The sequence below is a fragment of the Panthera onca genome, chromosome B3, assembly GCF_046562875.1.
Source record: "Panthera onca isolate mPanOnc1 chromosome B3, mPanOnc1 haplotype 2, whole genome shotgun sequence".
NCBI classification, from domain to species: Eukaryota; Metazoa; Chordata; class Mammalia; order Carnivora; family Felidae; genus Panthera; species Panthera onca.
The window spans coordinates 97,687,572-97,705,249 of record NC_138344.1 but is presented as its reverse complement, the minus strand read 5'-3'; the positions used below and the strand labels follow the sequence as shown (position 1 = coordinate 97,705,249).

The 17,678-nt window shown below is 33.7% G+C and overlaps 1 protein-coding gene across 3 annotated transcripts in view; it reads left to right on the top strand.

Annotated features, from left to right (window-relative positions):
- Positions 1-17,678, top strand: part of MAP4K5 (mitogen-activated protein kinase kinase kinase kinase 5) — a 110,938-nt gene that overhangs the window by 21,306 nt on the left and 71,954 nt on the right. For all 3 annotated transcript variants that reach the window (XM_060619811.3, XM_060619810.3, XM_078448266.2), the window contains exon 2: positions 667-724. In XM_060619811.3, coding sequence (XP_060475794.1) covers positions 667-724 — 58 coding nt within the window. The remainder of the gene's footprint in view (positions 1-666; positions 725-17,678) is intronic.

Below are 17,678 nucleotides of genomic sequence, written 5' to 3'. Positions count from 1 at the left end.
CTACACGGGGCAAAAAAAGGAAGCACACTATCTATATGTTAACTTTTTTCTCCTGGGTAGTAAGATATGGATGACTTGCTTTTCTAGATTTTCCCATAATGATCTATTATTATACTTACAAAATATATAAAAACAATGAGTATTTTTTAATTAACAAAAATATTATTTCTAGTATAAAGAAAACACAGTAGCCATTTTGGGGGCACCTGAGTGGCTCATTTGGTTAAGCATCCAACTCTTGGTTTCCGCTCAGGTCATGATCTCAGTTGGTGACTTTGCTCCACATCAGACTCCACACTGACAGCATGGAACCTACTTGGGATGGTCTCTCTCCCTTTCTCTCTGCCCCTCCCCAGCTCATGCGTGCACATCCTTTTTTTCTCTCTCAAAATAAATAAATAAAACTTTAAAAAAAGAGAGAAAAGACAATAGCCATTTTTGAGTGGTGGGACTAAAGGTCACTAACTGTGTGCGTGTGTGTGTGTGTGTGTGTGTATCTTTTCTATATTTTTCTTTGATGCAAAAATGAATATACTCATTTTATTGGAAATAAAGATTTTGTTTTTTAGTTCTGTTAAAAGCATGGTTGTTAAGCAATTAGTGAACATAGTGTCACATACTTTTATATAATTAACAAACTTAAAAACATTTTTATTTTCATTTTAGGCTAGAAATATTCATACAGGAGAGTTGGCTGCAGTAAAAATTATCAAATTGGAGCCTGGTATGTATTAAAACTCTTAAGACAATTTTTGAACACTTTTCTAGTGTAGTTTATAAATAAATATAAAAAACATTTTTTATATTTTTTTCCTTATTTCCCTTCTTCCAAGAATGAAATCTTTATGTTGCCAGGGCAGTAGAATATCTCCAATATGATTACATTAAATCTCATTGGAGGTTGTTAGTTAAAGATGAGTTTGATGTGAAGTTTGTTGTGAAATAAAATTTGAAACGTGTACATTCAAAAATTGGAAGACATATTGACATTGTTAAAGTAATTTTTTAAGGTTGTGAAATATTTGAACTTCAGTTTTAGCTCTTATGAGAGTTTAATTAAGAAAGTATTCATTGATGGGGTGAGATATTTGACGATATTTAGGATAATGGTATTTTATATGTCAGCTATACCTTGGCTGGTTGATTTAGGTTTAATAATTCTGGTGTTAGCCTAATGCTTTTCTTTTTTCTTTCTTTTTCTTTTTTTTTTTCCAACACTTCTGTGTATCAGAAGGCTGTTTGCTTTAAAACATACTGAATAGGGGTGCTTGGCTGGCTTAGTTGGTAGAGTAGGTGACCCTTGATCTCGGAGTTGTCAGTTCAAGCCCCACATTGGGTGTAGAGATTAACTTTAAAAAATTTAAAAATAAAAAAACAGACTGAGTAATTTGCTTTGAAAACAAAACTTTGTAAAACGTGAAATAATTTTGTTATTTTGATAACCTAAGAGTTTCTAATGAGAGAAGTAGTAGTTTTTTTTTCTTAAGTTCATTTATTTATTTTGAGGGAGACAGAGACAGCATGAGCAGAATAAGAGCAGAGAGGGAGGGAGAGAGAGAATCCCAAGCAGCTCTGCAGTGACAGTCTGACATGGGGCTTGAACTCACGAAACCCTGAGATCATGATCTCAGCTGAAACTGAGAGTCAGACGCTTAACTGGCTGAGCCACCCAGGCACCCCTCCAGTTTTTTTATTGTGGTAAAATATACATAACAAAATTTAGCATCAAAACCATTTTTAAGTGTACTGAAATGTACAGTGTTATAAAATATGACATTCATGATGTTGTGTTACCATCACCACCATCCATCTTCAGGACTCTTTTCATCTTGTAAAACTTAAACTTTATACCCATTATATAATAACTTCCCATTCCCCTCCTCCTCCTGGCCTCTGGCAACCACCATTTTATGTCTTGGTGATTTACCTACTCCGAATGCTTCATGTAAATGGAATCATACAGTATTGGTGTGTTTGTGACTGGCCTATTTCACTTACTATAGTGTCAAGGCTCAGGACTAATCCAGTTGTCACATATGTCTGAATTTCCTTCCTTTTCAGGACTAAACATTTCCATTGAATGTATATACCACATTTTATTTATCCAATCATCTATTGATGGATACTTGGGTTGTTTCCACATTTTAGCTGTTGTGAGTAATGCTCCTGTATGAGCACGAGCATATAAATATTTCTTCCATACATGCTTTTTTTCTTTTGAGTGTATACCCAGAAGTGGAATTGCTTGATCATATGGTAATTCTATTTTTAATTTTTTGAGGGACCACCGTGTTGTTTTCTGCAGTGGCTGTTCAATTTTGCATTCCTGTCAACAATGTTCAAGTGTTCCAATTTCTCTACATCCTTACCAACACTTGTTATTTTTATGTTTTGTTTTGTTTGTTATAGCAGTCATCCAAATGGGTATGGGGGTACCTCATTGTAGCTTTTGTTTGCATTTCTGTAGTGATTGGTGATGCTGAGCATCTTTTCATTTGCTTATTTGTATGTCGTTTTTGGAGAAATGTCTATTTAAGTCCTTGCCTATGTTTGAATTGGGTTGTCTCTTTGTTGTTGAGTTTTTGGAGTTCTTTGTGTAATCTGGATATTAACCCCATGTCAGGTAAATGATATGAAAATATTTTCTCCCATTCTGTGGGTTGCCTTTTCACTGTGTTGATCGTGTCTTTTGGTACATAAAATTTTAAAATTTTTGTGAAGTCCAGTTTGTCTATTTTTTCGTTTGTTGTCTGTGCCTTTGGTCATGCCCAAATAATCATTGCCAAATCTAGTGTCAGTAAGCTTTGCTTTATGTTTTATTCTAAGAGCTTTATAGTTTTAAGTCTTACTAAGTCTTTGATCATTTTGTGTTAATTTTGGTATTTGGTATTGGGTGAGGGTTCAGCTTTGATTTTTTTGCTTGTGGATATCCATTTTCCCGGCACCATTTGTTGACAAGATTGCCCTTTCCCCATTGAATGGTCTTAGCAACCTTGTAAAAAATCTTTTTGGTTGAAGGTCAAAAAATCTTTGATCATATATGCAAGGGCTTACTTCTGGATTCTCTATTCTATTCTGTTGGTCCATATGTCTGTCTTTATGCCAGTATCACAGTATTTTGAGTACCATAGCTTTGTAGTAAGTTTTGAAATCGGGAAGTGTGAATCATCCAATTTTGATCTTTTTCAAGATTGTTTTGGCTATCTGGGGTCCCTTGAGATTTCATATAAATTTTAGGATAGGTTTTTCTAATTCTACAAAAAATGTCTTTGGGATGAAGAGTAGTAATTTTTGACCGGGTAGGTGAATATTTGGTGATCTGTTCATTTGCTGCTTCATAAACTTAAACATGTAGAATAATTGTGTGACTGTAATTACATCAGTTTCTTAATTTGAGCATATAAAATGTTTCTGCATTTCAAATACAATATCTTGATCATTAAGTGTATGATTCATAAGAGAGATATTACTGAGGGTAGCATATGCTGCAACGCTTTGAAAATAAGCTTTCAAATAAGGCACAGTATCCTTTTTTCCCCCTGGGTATTAGAAATTGTTGTGATATTCTTTGAGAGTTCTGCTACTAAGTTTTATCTAATAAGTAATAAATGATTTCCAGGGATGTCAGTAACACAAATAGAAGAGAATAGAACAGAACTAGGCAAGTATTTGCCTCTTCTGGAGGAGTCACTTGAATAAATATTCCAGTTATGTTCAGGGGACGGTGATAGTCCAAATAATGAATGAGTTGAGTTCTTGGAGGAAATAAAGATGTTCATTCCTTCTCTGCCCTAAGTGAGGGCTTGTTTTAGCACAGTTTACTTGAGTTGAGAATATAGCTTCTTTTTTTTTAATTTTTTTTAATGTTTATTTATTTTTGAGAGACAGCATGAATGGGAGAGGAGTAGAGAGAGAGGGAGACACAGAATCTGAAGCAGGCTCCAGGCTCTGAGTTGTCAGCACAGAGGCTGAAGCAGGGCTTAAACCCACGGACTGTGAGATCATGACCTGAGCTGAAGCCAGACACTCAACCAACTTACTTCTGAGTATTGTTCATGTAATGAATTAATGAATGTGTTTTTTAAAATGCTACTATACGGAGTTCTCAATAAGCCATAAAAAAGAAACATATATCATCATATGATGTTATTTAACACACGGGGGTTAATTGTTGGAACCATAAATTAATGAAAGGTAGGAAGTTCTCATTCCTTTGTTTGAAAAGCTGCTGACCTTATGTCAGAGTTCATTCATATGTAAGATTGACTAATGTTTAAATTCTTTCCCCAAGAAGAATAATATAGAAGTTCAATAAATGTTTGATAATGTGATTTTAGTACTTGATCATTTTCATATTTTTTTTGCCTATAGTTATGTTTTACTGAATTCTACCAAATTGTCTTTTATTATCGATTTTTAAATGCCATTTGCACTTTGAGAATAGTGACTCTTCATATGTTTTTCCGGTTTTCTCCAGTTTGTCTTCTCTCTTCATACTCTGCTCTTGTGATACTTTCCTTTTCTGTGTGGAAGTGGTTTTTTTTCCTCCTAGATAAATTTGTCAGTCCTCCTTTCTCTATTCCCCTCTTCCTCCGTAGGCCTTTTCTACTAGACAGTTCTAAAACTACTTAACTGTAATTTCCTCTAGTTTTTTCCTTTCTTTTCTTCCAACGTTTATATATTTGCCCCATCAGGAACAATTTCGTTCTAAGGGGTGAAGGAGAGCCCTAGCTAGGTTTGTTCTTTTTCAAGTGGCTGGACAGTTTCCCAAAGCTGTTTATTACAGACTCTTGTCCTTTATTTGCAGGTTTGAAATGCCTTGATTGTCATAAACTAAATTTCCAAGTAACCATGGGTTTTGTTTTCTGTTCCAGTGATTGTTTTTTTCCTCCTATTCCTTGTTCACTACTACCCTGTTTTTGATGACTCTTACTTTTCACTGCATTTTATAATCTTCATTGCTTTTGTTTTTCAGTTATTTCCTTTCTGTTTACATAATATTTTTTCAGGAGACCTTAAATCATTTCTATCGAAGAGAAAAATGCTTGTGAGATTAATTTAGCATTTAATTTGGCATTTTGACAAAAGGAAGAATTTTTAAAATTCAGGTCTTCAGGAAAGTATTATAACTTGCCACATAATTCATATTTATGATATTTCTTACTGTTATGAATGACATTTTCCCCCACTTACACTTTCTAGTTAGTTACTGTTGATACTTAAGTAAGCCATTGATTTTACTGGGCTTATTTATTTTTTCTCTGGCAGACAGTTTTTCATACTTTTTGTGATAAAATTGTTATTTTTAGTGCTCTTTGAAACGTTGAGCTTGCCAGCTTCCTGTTTTGTTTATATTTGTGTGGCATATAACAAATGGGTAGAGCTACTACTATACTTGGGCCTATCGTTTTTGCTTTAATCCCTTCTGAAACTTCATTGGTTTTTAGATGTTTCTCTTAATTATATTGAGTTTTATTTTATAAGCACTAGATTATCTAAATCTTTTCTCCTTTTAATAGATGAGTCTATCACTATTATTGTTCAGTGAGATGTTTGATCTTCTAATGTGGTTTTTGTTTTTTAATGTTTTTTGAAGCTTTAAAAATATTATGGCTAGAGGTCTCTTTTATTTTTGCTGCTGATAATTTGAAAGGTACAAAGTCTAGTTTTAACAGAGGATGGCTGGGGCACCTGGGTGGTTCAGTCAGTTAATCATCTGATTTCAGCTCAAGTCATGCATGATCTCATGGTTAGTGAGTTCGAGCCCCACCCCCTTCGAGCTCTGTGCTGACAGCTCAGAGCCTGAAGCCTGTTTAGGATTCTGTATCTCCCTCTCTTTCTCTACCCTTCCCCCACTAGCACTCTGCCTGTCTCTTTCTCTCTCAAAAATAAACAAACATTAAAAAAAAAACAACCCTCTTTAACAGAGGATGGCTCGTAAGACTTTGAATAACGTGCTTAAATGTGTGTTTTTGGTTTATTAAGAACTGAAAGTCATTGACTTCAAGGTTTACAGATGTTGAATTTTACATATTTATATCCTCCTGCCTGTTCAATCTCCCAATTTTCAGATATTTGTTAGTGTATTTAGAGTTTTTAGCCTGAGAATTTTTTTTTATTGTACTGGAGCATGAGTGTGCATTAGTCTGCATATCTTTTAAGAATTATAACATACCAATTATTTGGACTTAGTTTTATATTTAAGTGGATTTGGTGCCCGCTGTATATTCAGTGGATTCAGCACCCGCTATTGGTCTTTTTATGCCATGTCGTTGCCATTCTTATTGGCTTATTTTGTACCAGATATTAATAGAATGGATCATATCATGATATACATTTTTCTTTACGTATTAGGGATAGTATAATTTGAATTCACAAATTGATTGTTCAACCCAAATATGCTCTTCCCTCAGTCTTCCCCATTTTGATAAGCTGTTAGCTAAGCCAAAAATCTAGCCATTGTCCTTGATTTCTCTCTTTTATTTGTATTCCATTCAGTCTGTTAGCAGGTTTCTTCAACTCTGCCTCTAAAACATATCCTACATCTGTCTACTCTTTATCATCTTCTCTACCCTCCTGGTCTCCCTGTTTCCTCTCCCACACCTCCCATCTGCCACCATCTAGTTTCCACAAGGCCACCGGAGTGATAGTGATCCTTTAAACACAAATCAGATCATAGTGCTCTCCTGCTTAAAACCTCGCTGAAGCTTTCAAATCCACTTAAAATAATATTCACATTTTTAACGTTGCTTATAAAACCCTACATGATTTGCCTTGTCTACTCTGAGCTCATCATGTATCTTTTTCCTTTCTCTACTCTGCTTCCATTTTCTTTTTATTTAAACAGTCCAAAATTAAACTAAATCCTACCTGAAGTACTATGTTTCATGATCTTTTGAGGAGAAGGCTTCTGGTCATTTACATCTCATCTTAAAAGTCATGTCGTCAGAGGGACCAATTTCTGACTACCTAATCTAAAGGTAGCCCTTGTTATTTTAGTTCTCCGCATAGGACATGTGAGTGCCTGATGCTTTCCATATATATATATATATATGTATTTGTGTAATAAATATAAATAAATATGTAGTAGTTTCTCTTGATTGTTTTATTTCAGCATCTGAAACAGTATAATATAGCGCATTATATATATCAGTATGTATATATATATAGTATATATATATACTGATATATATATCAGTAAATAGTCTTTGTAGAAATGAATATTATAAATGTCTTTCTTCTGCCTTTGAATAAGAATGGCCAATTGACTAGACTGATCAGAGTTGTCTGATACAATTTGAGCTTGCTATAAGAAGAAAGTCTAAGCTATTCCAGTGTTCTCCATGAGACCAACTGTTGTGTAGACTTACAGTGTAAAAAAAAAAAAAAAAAAAAAATGACCAGTTGACTAGATACAGAACTATTTATATCCCACATTCTTCTTCTACCCTCAAAAGTCTATAGACATTTTCTCTGTGTATGTTAGGGAAAACTGTAAGGCCATCTTGGTACTTATCCTCTGTAGGTCTTGCCTGATTGTTTGTGGCACTAATACTGCTTATCTTCTATAAGCTGTGATGTTCAGTTTTAGTATATGTGCTGCTGAAGCGAGCACTAAGCTGTGATGTTCAGAAAATAAGGACTTAATATTTATTATATCTTCAGAGATCAATTTATGATTAGTAATTTTAGTAAATTTAGTAAATAACAACTATAAGTTTTTCTTATACTTTAAATATGCACTTTTCATTTTAGTAAATAGTTTCATTTGTTTTCATCATCTGTGCTTTAGAATTTTAGGAATTAATCTGTGACTGAGATTTTATTCATGGGGGTTGTTTCATTATATTTTATTTGTGAATTGTTTTCTTTTGTATTTTGCTTCTTTTTAAAAAATGTTTTCATGTTGAGCACAGATTTGTGCATCCTTTTTTTTTTCAAGCATTTTTAGTAAAGCCAAAGTAGATGATGTCTTTCACATTTTTGGAACAGACTTAAGGGAATGATTAGGTAAAAAATATGATGGTATGCTAATGAATTTTCCCAGCATTCAGTTCAGATACGTCAAATAATTCTGGAGACAGCTGTATTTCAGAAATGAATTCTTCACTGAGCAGCTTTTTAAAAAAATTGCACTAAAGCCAGTATAATACAAAAGTGCTTCCTTGTATTGATATAACAGATGAGCTGGTTTAGAATTGTATTTAGACATGAAAAGATAATTATTTGCCAGTATGACTTAGAAAAACTTACGTCTGTCTGGTAAAACATAAACAAGACTTTTTTTCTTAAGTAAATGATATTCCAGCTGTAAACTTAATAATACTTTTTACCCTAGGTGAAAATAGATTATTGAAGTTTATACTAATAGTAGAGTTCTGAATTTTATTACAGATTTACTGGCTTTCCTGGCACAATTTAATTTTGTAATATTATATTTAAAATTTTACTGAAACAGATTGCTTTTGTAACTCTTTATAATACTCATAAAAATTCTAAAGTGAAACTTAGAGTTAAAAATAATAATAGATTAGCACAGAAAAAAAATTTTTTTTAATTAGCCACAAAATTAGTAGAAAAAGAAAATGTCAGCATTCCTTCCTATGTCTCTATATTTTTGTTGCCCCTTGTGTACACAGGCAAATGATTATTTTTAAGAATGATTAAATCATTTCTATATATCATTAGAAATGTATTAAATATTTATTTAATATTTATTATTAAATAGTAGATACTTATTAAATATGGGCACCATCTTACAAATGGTGACATTCAAATAAAGTTGGACTTACTAGTGATTAGTATTGAAAATAAACAATACTGATGATACCATTTTGAGTTTTAGTTTCATTTTCCATCTCTTTGTTCAGACATAAGGACTGCCCTAGAAAAGCAGGCAGATATTATGATGATGCATGTTACCATGTTTTCCTGTCTGTGTCTGAATTTCAGCCTTCCCGCTAACTCATTTTACAGATGCACGTTTTGCTCAACAAGTCTGTAGCTAGTGGCAGCCGACAGCCAGAACAGAAGCAAGATTCCTGGGAAAGCTGGTCATCAGAATCCTACTTTCCCTTCCCCTCATTCTCTTCTCACATTACCTCTCATTTCTGGTGAAACTAAATAGTAGTATTTTAAAGTTATGCACATTATAGTTTGTTAAAAAACTTGAACAACTCAGTAGCAAAAACAATCCCAAATGATCTGATTTAAAAATGGGCAAAGGCTATGAATAGACATTTTTCCAAAGAATACATACAGATGGCCAACAGACACATGAAAACAGGTTCAGCATCACTAATCATCAGGGAAATGCAAATCAAAATCACAATGAGATATCACCTCACACCTGTTAGAATGACTCTTCTCAAAAAGATAAGAAGTATTGGTGAGGATGTGGGGAAAAGAGAACCTTGTGCACTGTTGGTAGAAATTAAACTGGTACAGGCACTCTGGAAAACAGGGTTGAGTTTCCTCAGAAAGTTAAAAATAGAAACCATCATATGATATAGCAGTTCCACTTCTGGATATTCATCCGAAGAAAATGAAGACACTAATTCAAAAAGATACATGCACCTCCATGCTCATTACGGCAGTTTTTACAGTAGCCAAGATGTATATGGAAATAGCCTAAGTATGCATCCATAGATGAATGGATAAAGAAGGTGTGTGTGTGTGTGTGTGTGTGTGTGTGTGTGTGTGTGAGAGAGAGAGAGAGAGAGAGAGAGAGAAAAGAATGAAGTCTTGCCATTTGAGACAACATGGATGGACCTAGAGGGTGTTAAGCTAAGTGCAATAAGTCAGAGAAAGACAAATGCCTTATGGTCTCACAGGTGAAATCGAAATGAAAACAAAAACCAAGTTCATAGATACAGAGAACAAATTGGTGGCTGCCAGAGATGGGGGGGTAGGGGTGGGGATAGGTGAAATTGGTAAAGGGAGCCAAAAGGTACAAAATTCCAGTTATAAAATAAGTCATGAGATGTAACGTACAGCATGGTGACTGTAGTTAGTAATACTATAATAATGTTGTATGTCAGTCACACTTCAATTAAAACAAAGCAAAACTGTGAGCCTTGCTTACAACGATGGGATGTAATAAAATCATTGCCCAAGGTGATTAACGCATAATAATTGTTTATGTGCTTGTTTTTTAAAATGCTGAATTGGAAATGTTCATGAAACAATTCAGTATTTTAAAATAAAATGACAAATGTATTTCATAATTTAGTCAGTTTTCAAAATGAATAGGAATCTTTATCCTTTTTTTAAGTTTAGTTTTGAGAGAGAGAATGCTAGCAGGGAGGGGCAGAGAGAGAGAGGGAGACACAGAATCCAAAGAAAGCCGGCTCCAGCACAGAGCTGTCAGCACAGAGCCCGCTGTGGGGCTTCATCCCATGAACCGTGAGATCATGACCTGAGCTGAAGTCAGATGCTTAACTGACTGAGCCACCCAGACGCCCCAGAATCTTTATCTTTGAATAAATGTGTACCATTTTACTCAGTTTTTAAATAATACTTCATCTTGTTTCCTGGAAGTATAAGCAGAGCAAGTAAATTTTTAAAAAATCAAAAAGTATATAAAGATTTAAACAACCGTCTTAGTTTGCCTTGTCAGTGTTCTCTTTTTAAATTTTGTTTAAGTTTATTCATTTTTGAGAGAGAGACAGAACATGAGCAGGAGAAGGGCAGAGAGCCAGAGCAGGCTCCCGGCTCCGAGCTGTCAGCACAGAGCCCGATGTGGGGCTTGAACTCATGAACCGTGAGATCATGGCCTGAACTGAAGTAGGACGCTTAACTGACTGAGCCACCCAGGTGTCCCTGCCTTGTTAATGTTCTTGAAAGAAATCCCAAAGTAGGAGCTTTGGCCAAATAGGACACATGTCAGCTATTCTGGTTAAGTGGTATGTCTTTGCTTTTTAGTATTTAACTTCTGTTTTAAAATCTAAGAATTTTGATTTTTCAAAATTATCTGTGAAATTAAATATTAAGTTAATATTACTTAATAAGTATCTTGTCTTCCCTCTTTGGAAAGTTCAAGTCTGAATTGGTAGAAAAGTTAAGTTGAGGTCCCAAATGCTACCAGTTTTTTTTGGTGGGGGGAGGGAAGCTTTAAATAATAGATACAGAAAGCTAATAAAGGCTAAATAGACATTTTTTGCCATTTTATAAGTAGAATTCACTTTGTAATGCTAGGGTACTCAATTTCAATTAGATCCCAGTTTGCTGCTTGAACACAAGATGATGTTGAAATGAAGATACTTTTTGTTACTATGTAATTTGAAAGGTGAACGAACTTCAGTGGCTGATTCCAAATTTGTGAATTTAAAACTTATAGAGATTTTCCCTCTAGATGAGTTTTCAGAGTCTAAGAATATTTTTTGTTAGAAATGACTATTGTATTTACATTCTGTGTTCATTTTTCTCAGTGGAAAAAAACTCCTTATTACCAACAAAAACAAATCAACAAGGTGTTGGAATATTATCTGACAGGATATTGAGCATTGAGTTAATCAGTTTTCTGGAAGTGATACTATTAATGTATTAGCTATACAGTAAAATCAGTTTTCCCTTTGGTATCTGTATTTCACATTGTTTTCATTTCATAAATGCAGAAACATATTTAGTACTTAACCTGTGCAAAAAGCTTTTCCATTGCTAAGTATTATAAATATTAAGAGAGCTACTTTTTGTATTGTAATTTTATTATAAATGATACGAAAAGTTTTAGGTTACCAGATTTTTATTTTTAAAACACATAATTGAAAACAATATTTTTAAATACTTGGATATCCAACCATAGTGAAATGGTTAAATAAATTAGGCTATATTCACATAATTTTAAATTATTTTTATTATGATAAAAGTACCTGTTTTAAGCTTTACCATCTTAACCATTTTTAAGCTTATAGTTTAATGATGTTAAGTATATTTACATTGTTGTGAAACAGATCTCTGGAACTTTTTCATCTTGTAGATTGAAAGTCCATATCCATTAAACATTGTTCCCCTTCCACCGGCTCCTGCTGACCACCATCTCCATTCTTTATTGATAATTTTGATTGCTTTAGATACCTCCTATAATTGAAATCATACAGTGTTTGTCCTGTTGTGAGCAGCTTATTTCCCTTGGCGTAATATCCTTGAGATTCATCCATGTTGCAGTATGTGACAGGATTTCCTTCCTTTTTTAAAGGCAGCATAGTATTCTGCTGTATGTATACGCTATGTTTGGTTTATCCATTTATCCATTTGTTGATGGACATTTGGGTTCCTTCTGTCTCTCAGCTATCATGATTCGTGCTGCTATGAACATGGGCATGCGAATATCTCTTTGATACTTGCTTTCAGTTTTTTGGGGGGGGGTATATACGTAGATGTAGGATTACTAGATGATATGGTGGTAAATTTTTTTTTATTTTTTTTATTTTTTAATATACGAAATTTATTGTCAAATTGGCTTCCATACAACACCCAGTGCTCATCCTAAAAAGTGCCCTCCTCAATACCCATCACCCACCCTCCCCTCCCTCCCACCCCCCATCAACCCTCAGTTTGTTCTCAGTTTTTAACAGTCTTTTATGCTTTGGCTCTCTCCCACTCTAACCTCTTTTTTTTTTTTCCTTCCCCTCCCTCTCCCATGGGTTTCTGTTAAGTTTCTCAGGATCCACATAAGAGTGAAAACATATGGTATCTGTCTTTCTCTGTATGGCTTATTTCACTTAGCATCACACTCTCCAGTTCCATCCACGTTGCTACAAAAGGCCATATTTCATTTTTTCTCATTGCCACGTAGTATTCCATTGTGTATATAAACCACAATTTCTTTATCCATTCATCAGTTGATGGACATTTAGGCTCTTTCCACAATTTGGCTATTGTTGAGAGTGCTGCTATAAACATTGGGGTACAGGTGCCCCTATGCATCAGTACTCCTGTATCCTTTGGATAAATTCCTAGCAGTGCTAGATATGGTAGTAAATTTTTAATTTTTTGAGGAACTGCCATACTGTTTTCTGTAGTGATTGTACCAGTGTGCAGTACCGCCAATAGTACAGAATGGTTTCACCTTCTTCGTGTCCCTACTAACACTTGTTATTCTGGTTTTTTTTTTTTAATAATAGCTTTCCTGATGGATGTGAGGTGACATCTCATGGTTTTGATTTGCATTTCTCTGATGGTTAGTGATGTTGAGCATCTTTTTATATGCTTGTTGACCATATATCCTCTTTGGGGAAATATCTATTCTTTTGCCCATTTTTTAATTGGGTTATTTATTTTTTGTTGAGTTGTAGGAATTTTTCGTATATTCTGGATATTAACCACTTACCAGATAAATGGTTTACAAATATTTTCACCCATTCCACAGGTTGTCTTTTCACTCTGTTGATTGTGTCCATGGATGAACAAAAATTTTTAAGTTTGACATAGTCCCATTCATCTACTTTTGCCTTTGTTGCTTGTGCTTTTGGTGTCATATCTAAGAAAGCCTTGCCAAATCCAATGTCAGGAAGTTTTCCTCTAAGAGTTTTATAATTTTGAGTCTTACATTTTGATCTTTAATTCATTTTGAATTGGTTTTTGTACATATATGAGGGTCAAACTCCATTCTTTTGTATGAAGATACTCGGTTTTCCCAATACTATTTGTTGAAATGACTCTCTTTTCCTCTTTGAGTGGTCTTTGGCACTCTTGTCAAAGATCATTTGACCATAATTGTGTGGGTTTATTTTTGGGCTCTCCACTCTACCATTGATCTTTATGTCTGCCTTCACAAAGTAGCATGCTGTTGTTATTACTGTGGCTTTGTAATGTGTTTTGGAATCTGGTAGTGTGAGTTTTCCAACTTTGTCAAAATTATTTGTGGTCCCTTGAGATTCCATATGAATTTTAAGATGATTTTTTCCCGTATCTCCCAAGAAAATGCTACTGGGATTTTGATACAGATTACATTGAATCTGTAGATTGCTTTGGGTATTTTATTGACATCTTAACAGTAGTAAATTATCTTATTCCTGAACATGGGCTGTCTTTCTGTTTGTGTCATCTTTAATTTCTTTCAGCAATGTTTTGTAGTTTTCAGTGTACTTTACCTCCTAGGTCATGTTCATTCCTAAGTATGTTATTCTTTTTGATGCTATTGTAAATAGAATTGTTTTCTTAATTTCCTTTTCTGATTATTCATTATTAATGTATAGAAACCCAACTGATTTTTTTGTGTTGAATTTGTATCTTACAGCTTTGCTGAATTTGTTTATTCTAAAAGTTTTTTTGTGGAATCTTTAGAGTTTCTACATATAAGATCATATCATGTGCAAACCAATAATTTTACTTCTTCCTTTCCAACTTGGATGCCTTTTAAATGATTTTTAGTGACACAATGTTTACAAAATAGGTTGTGAAACTGTAGAGTAGGAGTCCCAATTTGTGTATATGGTAGGAGAAACCTTAAATATTTTATAGGACTGGAAGAAGACATCAAAATGTGAATGGTAAATGTCTCTGGATAGTGAATTTATGGGTAAATTTTATTTTATTCTTTATATTTTTCCACATTGACTAGACTATTGTAAGATAACAATATTAATGTGATACAATAATATGAAATAAAAGAGAAGTTTTATTTACTTTTAAAGTCATTTCCATTATTGATACACATATAGAACTAGACATGTTTCTGATAGTTTTCTGTGAATATTTATTAATAGAAGATTAAAGTAGGAAATATGAACAGTACTTTTAGTGGAAATACGAGAGATAGGAAAAGCATAAACCAATTGTTATTTGCTGAAATAACGATTGGTAAATCTTGTTTCACTTTTTGTGGAAATATTAAAATATGCTAAACTTAGTGAAAGTTCAATATGTAACATTAAAGAATATTTTGATGGTATTAGTCAAGGTTATAGCCCTCTCCAAAACATGGTCACATGAAGGAACAGAGTTTTAGGGGTTTAAGAGACAGAATAGGTTTGGGGCTCTGGAGATAGATTGCTAGGGTTCTAAACATTGTCCACCACTTAATAACTGCATAACTTCAGACAGCTTACTAGGAATTATAATAGTCGTTCTATTAAGGGAAGGAGGGTGGATGAAAATCACCTGTGGAACATTTAAAAAATAAACATTCCTACCTTCAAAAACTCCACCTTCAGAATATATCCAGACTTAATTTTCTCATCACTTTCTTTGCTGCCACTTTGGTCTAAGCCACTTCAACTTTAGCATGAGTTATCTCAATGATCATTCTGCTTTAGGCCTTATGATATCAACACCCCCCCAACTTTTTCTCTCCCCACCCCCCTTAGGCTATATTGAATCTGTTCTCAACACATCTGTTCAGAAGCAATCCTTCTGAAACCAAGATACTATACTCTATTGCTCAAAAATCTCAGAGGCTTGCATCTTGCTTGGATTAAAATCCAAGGTCCTTATGATAATGGCTGAAAAGGCTATTTTTGATCTGGCCTTCTAATCCTTCGCTCATCTCATCTTCTACCACTGTTGTGGTTCACTTCAGAAACACTGGGCTTCTCTCTGTTTTCTAATGTGCCAGACACACTCCTGCTATAAAACTTGTATATTTGCTGTTCCTTATGTCTAGAATACTATTCTCATAGGGATCTATTTGACCTACTTCTTCACTACATTCATCTATATCCTCAAATACTATATATATCTTATATATCCTATATATATATGGATATATATATATAGGATATATATATACACACACACTAAATGTATATATTGTAGCCTATAAATACTATATATATCCTATATACTCAAATACAATATATATATATATATATATATGTGTATATATATATATATATGCTCTATATTCTCAAATGCTATATATATTCTGTATAGGATATATATATGCCATATGTATATATATATGCTATGTATATATGTGCCATATATGTGTGTGTATACACACACATATATCCTATACTATATCACAATACTATATATATTCCATATAGGATATATATATAGTATTTGAGGATACATATATTCTATATAGGATATCCTATATACAGGATATATATATATATATATATATAGATATATAGATATCCTATATACAGGATATATATATATATATATATATATATGTATATCCTATACTATATCACAATACTATGTATATTCTATATAGGGTATGTGTAGTATTTGAGGATGTAGAGTATATATAGTATTTGAGTATATAGGATATTATATAGTATTATAGGATAGTATAAGGTAGCATATATCATATATATATATATATATATATATATATATATATATATATATATCTCCTATATCCTACTATTCTCACAGGGATCGATTTGACCTACTCCCTCACTATATTCATCTGTATTCCTCAAATATCACCCTACTAGAAAGGCCTTTCCAACCATTCAGTCTTAGTATGGGTAAACTAGAAATAAACTTGCCCATTGCCCAACCAATGACTATCAAAAAAATATTGCCTGTCTTGAATTGGAGTCGCACTGTGTGTGGCTTTAAAAACCTTAGTTTTTCAGTTTGTCTCCTAGGGTAGCACACTCAGCCACCTAGCAGAAACAAGTGTAGTTTCTCAACTTTGACCCAAGCTTCAAAGAATTCCAATAGATAAAGTTCCAAGAAATAAGAGTTCAAAGTCAAACATCACAGAAGACACAAGGAATTAAGGTACCTTGAGCAAGAGCCAGCAGAAACAACAACAGAACATGAAGACATCAGATTTTGGAGTTATATACTCAATATATGATATGATTAGATAAATTAAAAAGTCATGAAAATATGAGTAAAAAGTAAACTGTTGGAAGGAGCAGATTTTTATTTTATTTATTTATTTATTTATTTATTTATTTATCACCCACCCCCCCCACCCCCATCACCTCAGTTTGTTCTCAGTTTTTAAGAGTTTCTTATAGTTTGCCTCCCTCCCTCTCTAACTTTTCTTTCCCTTCCCCTCCCCCATGGTCTTCTGTTAAGTTTCTCAGGATCCACTCGAGTGAAAACATATGGTATCTGTCTTTCTCTATATGACTTATTTCACTTAGCATAACACTCTCCAGTTCCATCCACGTTGCTACAAAAGGCCATATTTCATTCTCGTTGCTGCGTAGTATTCCATTGTGTATATAAACTACAATTTCTTTATCCATTCATCAGTTGATGGACATTTAGGCTCTTTCCATAATTTGGCTATTGTTGAAAGTACTGCTATAAACATTGGGGTACAAGTGCCCCTATGCATCAGCACTCCTGTATCCCTTGGGTAAATTCCTAGTGGTGCTACTGCTGGGTCATAGGGTAGATCTATTTTTAATTTTTTGAGGAACCTCCACACTGTTTTCCAGAGCGGCTGCACCAGTTTGCATTCCCACCAACAGTGCAAGAGTGTTCCCGTTGAGGAGCAGATTTTTAAAAGAACCAAATTGATCTTCTAGAAATGAAAAATCATTACAAATTTAACATTCAACAGATGTAACAAGTTAGACATAGCTGAAGAGGCAATGAAGAAACTGTGCAAAATATAGCAAGCACAGAGAAGCAGACAAAAAATAAGAAAATGTAAAATACATGGAAGATAGAGTGAAAAGATTTAACAGAGATCTAATCAGAGTAGGGCTACATTTGGGCAAAGGGAATGTTTGAAGCATTTATTGTGAAAAATTTTC